General features: G+C 43.4%; 1 protein-coding gene across 2 annotated transcripts; it reads left to right on the plus strand.

Annotated features, from left to right (window-relative positions):
• Positions 1–1297: 1297 nt before the first annotated feature.
• Positions 1298–5159, plus strand: LOC106601356 (uncharacterized). 2 transcript variants are annotated; one of them, XM_014193515.3, is made up of 2 exons: positions 1298–1620; positions 2735–5159. In XM_014193515.3, the coding sequence occupies exon 2, from the start codon at positions 2830–2832 to the stop codon at positions 3994–3996; it is 1167 nt and encodes a 388-aa protein (XP_014048990.1). In that variant the 5' UTR covers positions 1298–1620; positions 2735–2829; the 3' UTR covers positions 3997–5159. The 2 variants fall into 2 exon arrangements, with proteins under 2 accessions (XP_014048990.1, XP_014048989.1); XM_014193514.3 differs by having other exon boundaries at positions 1301–1620; positions 2731–5159.
• The last annotated feature ends 1628 nt before the right edge of the window (positions 5160–6787 follow it).

A 6787-nucleotide genomic window follows, 5' to 3' on the forward strand; every position in this document is an offset into this window, starting at 1 on the left:
GAGACATGGTTTGTGTATGTGTGCCATTCAGAGGGTGAATGGGCGAGACAAAATATTGAAGTGCCTTTGAACAGGATATGGTACTTGGTGCCAGGTGTACAGGTTTGTCAAGAACTGCAACACTGCTGGATTTTTAATGCTCAACAATGCTCAACAGTTTTAATGCTCAACAGTTTTCTGTGTGTTTCACCCAAAGGACATCCGGACAATTTGACACAACTATGGGAAGCATTGGAGTCAACATGGGCCAGCATCCCTGTGGAACACTTTCCACACCTTGTATACTCCTTGCCCGATGAATTGAGGTTGTTCTGAGGGCAAAAGGGAGGGGTGCAACTAAATACTAAGAAGATTTTCCTAATGTTTGGTATACTCCATGTATGTGTGTAGTTTAACCAATTTAGATTTGAAAACTTTGTCTTTATTTCCAGATAAAAAATAATGTGGTTTAAAAATGTATTAATCCTATAGGAACAAGACTGACATCGGGGGAAAGAATTTCATAAAGTCTCAAGCTGTTGCCTATAGTCTGGATTTGAAACTAATTCAAGAGAGACTTTTTTAAACCCAGGATTTATTTTCATAAGATGCTTGGTGGTCATTCCACTGATGCATACAGTATGTTCCACTCTAAAAGCTCATGTGCTGAATTCTGCTGTTTTCATGGAACCCCCTGCAGAACATTTTACCACCTATGATTGCAACCTGGTCTCATTTTGTATTATTCTGTAAGTAAATCTGAAACACTTCTTTAGTACTTTCCGTTATGTTACGTAATAGGCCTCTACTGTGTATTTCTGAGATTCTGAGAACATTTCACAAGGCTGTGTCAATCTCTTGGTTTATGTTAAGGAGTTCATTGACACTGTGAAAGCCAGATCATTGCATTAGAAGCAATATGGAAAACAGAGAGTATTTCCCTGAACTATATCCCTCCAGACATCTACAGGTTTGTTTTAGGAATGTCTCCTTTATAATGAGAATGGATTCAGTGGAGATCACCATATCCTGAAAAACTGTGAAGTGCTTGCATAATAACTGCTGGCATTTTATTTCTCAGTTCTATTCCAACGAATCTGATCTGTCGCTCACTTTGACGTGATACCGAGCATGCCGTCCATAAAGCTGATATTTGGTTAAAGAGCATAGGGCTATTGGAAATCTGCAGGGGGAGTGAGAGGGAGCCAGAGCTGGCAATATGACTTAATTGTTACGAAAGGATGGGCTAGCGAGTTCAGTTGATGATGCATGAGCAGGATAACGTTGTGAGCTTTCCCTTGCGGGGTGGGTCTTGGCATGGAGAGAGGCGGTCCCAGTGAGCGCACCATTGGTTCAAGTGAGGATAGGAAACGTCCTCGGCTGAACTTCGCCGGGAAAGAAACAAATAGGAGCTGCAGCAATCCAAGTGGAGCAGAAACGCGAGACACAAGGTGTCAGAGAGACTAGTAGCCTAATATTGAGTAAGCTATCAGTAGCCTACACGGTGCAGGAAACAAAGTATCCTGTGTATTCGATGACCCAGTGCTGAATCGAAGCTGCTGAATGATTACGTGTCACGATTACACGTTTCTTTAATTGAAAGATCGGCATTTTTCTGAGACAACGAGAATCCAACTCAAGGTAATTTCACAATTTTCCCTCATGCGGTGTATTTCAACAGTGCCTTCATTATACCACAGAGAATAGGCAATCGCATAAGGAGCAGAAATGTGACAATGTTGCCTACAACAGAAGCCTATCAATTATGAAGGCTACGATGATTTGAGGTTAAATAATATAAAATATACCAAGTAAAGAAAACTATAGCCAACTTTCGAATCAGCTTTAGATGTAAAATAAATGTGTGTGATATATATATATATATATAAATAAATAACAGGACAGGACCTTCATTGCAATAGTTTGTTGAAACTTTCATTTGCTGTTTCAATACGTTATTTCGTTCCCTTTGTATATCTGACTGAAATGTAGAATGACATGCACTAAAAGGTTTAGAGAAGAACCAGTTAAGTCTGCGTTTAGGGATGTACTGTAACTAGGTTAATTAACAGTTCGATCTATACAGCGAACCAATTGTAAATGAACGGAGGGAATAACAGTGGGGCGCAGAGTATCATCAACTTACAAACTAGGCTAGTGCTCTTATAAATGTCCTTGATGCAATTCGATTTCTGAAAGATATAACGTCTGATCGTGAACTCAAAATGTTAAGCCATTTTTGTTTTAGTGAAATAAAAAATAGACAAAGCAATCAATGCAGGTCATTGCGCGGATTTTTCGAGCTATTGATACGGTGTTATATAACACTATGTTAACCTACATGTAGGCTAACACTGATTTAGTCTGATGAAGCGACTTCAGTTCCAGTCATTGGGTCAGGACAGTGATAATTAATACATATAAGGCTAAAATGTTATTGTTTTTTCCTCCCAATTCTAAAGAAAGCTTTTATTTAAGAAATACGAATATAGATATTATAATTAACCGTTTAACCTTCAGACTGACAGGAGCCCACTTTGATTATTATATTGTAAACCTTTTCAAAAGAGATTGACATGTCTGTCTAGCACTTAGTACATCATGGTTCTTATTCAAGAGTCATGTGGGGTTGTTGTGCAAGTAGCTCCAGTTTAACTGGAAAGATGTAATGGGGTTACATAACATTGTGTTGTAACTGGTCTTGCATAACAATTAAATCCCCCTCTCCATTTCTTCTTCCTCTTTTGAAAGCTAGGTGGGGCTATTGCAACAATTTATGGCCATACCATTCCACGACATTGGATTTTGAGACACTATCTAAAGAACAGAAATTCTCAACACAGCAAAACCATGAGCGTGACCAGTGAGATGTTTGAAGAAGATTCTCAAGACATGAGGGAGCAGAGTGGTGGGGAGTCCAGTGCTGCACCTGGTGGGACCCTGTCCTTCACAGACGAGGCCGTGTCCATCCTGACCTCCAGTAGCCTGCTGGCCCGCTCTCTGCTCGGACGCACCTCTGCTCTGAAGCGCACCAATGACCCGCCTGCCTCTGGGAACCCCCTCAGACGGAAGCGTGAGTTCATCCCCAGCGAGAAGAAGGATGACGGCTATTGGGACAAGCGCAAGAAGAACAACGAGGCGGCCAAGCGCTCCAGGGAGAAGCGCCGCGTCAACGACATGGTGGTGGAGAATCGCGTGCTGGCGCTGCTGGAGGAGAACGCACGTCTCAGGGCCGAGCTGCTGGCTCTCAAGTTCCGCTTCGGCCTGGTCAAAGATCCCTCCAACACATCCATCCTGCCCCTCCCCGCAGCCCCCTGTGCTCCACAGACCTTGGCTCCACACTACTATCTGCCCAGTGGACCAGGGAGCCACCCTGCTGCCCACGGGGGCCAGTTCAGCATGCAAGGCTCCAGGGACGCTGGCAGCATGTCAGAGGACTCTGGGTTCTCCACCCCTGGCAGCTCCAGTTTAGGGAGCCCCCTTTCCTTTGAGGACCGACTGAGTGATCATGGCAAACTGTCCCCACACAGAGCAGAGGAGCTGGGCTACGAGCTCCACCACTCCCCTGCAGAGGCCCAGGTGCACCACAGTGGACACTTCCCTGGGGAGCTCTCCAGAGTGATGATGGGGAAAGTGGAGTCTGGGGAGGGCATAAAGAACTTTCCTCACAAAATGCGCTTCAAGATCCTCAGCAGTGGAGAGGACAACAGGCACAGCCCCATACAGTCAATGGGAGCAAGAGACGGTCCCCGGGAGACAGCCAGCGGACATATCATGTTGGGTGGAGCTGAGGGGGCAGGAGTCTGGCCACATAAGCAGGAGGGAGAGGAGACCCGGAGGGGGCGACAACAGCAAGAGTCCACTCAGTATGGCCAACCTACACCCCCACAGAGCCAGACAGAGTCTCATTATCATACAGAGAACAATGTCCTCAAGTCCCACCTCAGCTCCCTCAGTGAAGAGGTGGCCCAGCTCAAGAAGCTGTTCTCAGAGCAGCTGCTGGCTAAAGTGAACTGAGCCCAGGACTGGGTCAGTGGATGTTCGGTGAACTGTCACATCCCAGAAGAGGAAGCTCAATCTGAGCTAGCATACTAACATAAGCACACACACATGGTGAAAATGAGAGAGAGGGAAACAGAGACTCTAAACACCACAGTACCTTGGCACACTGAGCTGCTACGGTGACAAACCAATGCCCTGGGCCAACTGGACTATGATCCACCCCAACTCCTCAATTCCAACTATTTACCTTTATGTTTAGGAGGGTGTGTATTTTTACCCTCTAATTTTGAGTTGTCCTGATTTTTTTTTTACTCCTAAATCCTGAACTCCTAGACTCCTTATCTGCGCCTCAAATGAGAACAGTTTCTGTAACAAGTCCCATCATCACCTTATGAAAGCACAAAGCTATATGTGTTGGTTAACTTGTGGCCCTCTGCCCCATACACTGTGAGACCCTCAAAAACACTCTGACACAAGAGGACACTGCCTCACCTCTCCAGAGGATACTGTATTATTGACTGTCATCTCCACTCTGCATGTACAACAATGCTGCTTCTCAAGGTCTCACAACCACAGACAAAGCAATGTCATTGATTGAGACATTGAGGTGAACTGGTGCTGAACTAATGTACACTGTAATTCAACTGGAGCTTCAACAAAGTCATTATTAGTGCTGTGGCATTGGCACTAATTGGTTTTGAATATGCATGAGGAAAGAACACCACATTCTTTTAAACTGTAAACACAACCATAGAAAGGACACAGGACAGATAACCTGAAAGGTGACGGTCTCCAGTCCCTGAATGGGGACTTTGAACTGTTGTCATCTCTTTAATGTATTGCAACACAATGGACTTTGGATAATGACAATTGGAAATCAACTAATACTCTCATTCCATTGCACAGTCAACAGCATAGCTGTGAGGACAGACACACACCATGTCAATCATTGAAATGTGATATGCTTCATGTAGGACAACACACTGTGTCTGGCAACTAGTGAAACTGTTTTCATGTCTCAGTTGAATACTTTTTGTTAGCCTTGTCCAAAGAATACATGGTCTGTGTAATTACTAGACATGCACTGTAAACTGAATCTAGGTGATGAAAATATCTGTTATGTGAATATCTGTATGAAAATACATTTTTGTACTTGTGAATAAATCTTTGAAATGAAATATTTTTGTCTCGTTTTGATTATACAATTTCTAATCATCTAAAAGTCAAGCAGCCACTTGATCAGGGATGGCAACATACAGTACCAGGGATGGGCAGCGGCCTGTGAGCCCATTCAATCTGACCCGCGGGAGGTTTGAGTAAAAAGAAAATGTGTGCGACCCTCTGCTGAATTTTGAAATCCCAATGTGGCCCTCGAGCAAAAATGATTTCCCACCCCTGACTTGATCCTCCCACTGTTAGGATACTATTATATCCACCAAAGCGTGCATTATCATAGATTTCCTCCATGTATTAAGTCAATGAGAAAACAACATGTTGCAGTCTAAATGTCTCCACTTACACTGTGGAAATATGTATCCTGTTTTTTAAAATAATGTCTCTTGCTTTGTCTCACATTATCTAACAGATGGAGTAATTGTTCTACAATGACTCAAAGATTTCTTCAGGGATTAAGTAGCAGCCTTTTGAGAACATATTTCATCAGTAAGCACAAAAGTCAACCGTTTAGTTTATGCAACCTAAATGAATATCCTCTGTCACATATTTCTCCTGTCTGAGACCTAACTTACACATAGCTAAGTATGTAGGAAGAGCAGCAGTGCCAGACAGATTGGACAGGTGAGACTATAGAGCTTTGTCTATCCAGACAGGAGCAATTGAGTCCTGAGGGGTGGAGTCTGCATGCCAGTCATGAGCTTGTGTGTATTAGAGGCCACAGCTAGAGGAACTGCAATTATAGTCATTACAGGGGATTTCAGGGGATGTGGGTGGTATGAGCTAGACTGGGCCTGAAGACACATTCACATTAACAAAATAAGATTTCATAACAAAATGAATTACACTCCCTGCACGGCACCCATAGGTTCACTCATCATGCATATGCTTTACTAAGAGCTTTACCTACTTAGTCTCAAATGTGTCATACCAATGACCTTTAAAACCTAGAATTTGTCTGAACATTATTAATTTCCCATATGAAATCCCTTGACAAACCAAAGCAGATCAGAGCGTGGTCATAAATATAATAGCATAATAACTTTAGAAACCACCAGGTGCCAGCAAAGACTACCATTTGTTGAGTAGGCTAGCTGATGGTGCTATTGTTGTCACTCAGAGCACGCGCTATAGATCGTGACATAGTAGCCTGTGTGTTTATTTCAGTGTCACAGATTTTATTTGGTGCAAGTGTAGTGGCAAAATTACACCAAGGTTTAATTGCTATGTCACTTAATAACAACACTCAACCCATCAAGTCATTTAATTATTATTTGCCCCTAGTAACCAACCCGTGTCTACATTGAATGAGATAGGCCTATCTAAACCAGCATGTGTGTCAATGTGAACAAGTCAAATCAATCAAGATGAAGAGAAAACAAGCCGACATTAGACCTCTGTAGAGGCTCCATGTACTCCATGTATCCACCAGTGCAGAACATCTTCCATTCACTGAGCCCTGTGCTGTTCCAATCTCATTACAACGGAGAGGCTCTCCTCAACCTGCAACTGGATTCACAGGTTCCTCAGTCAAATTGGGGATTCCTGTAGTGAGAGTGGGAGGAAGAGGAAGGGTGGGGGTGGAGGTGGAGGAGAGGAGTGAGGCTAGTTAATGAAGCTACTACTGCATCAG

This window comes from Salmo salar, chromosome 03 (assembly GCF_965601325.2).
Source record: "Salmo salar chromosome 03, fSalSal1, whole genome shotgun sequence".
In the NCBI taxonomy this organism is placed as follows: Eukaryota; Metazoa; Chordata; class Actinopteri; order Salmoniformes; family Salmonidae; genus Salmo; species Salmo salar.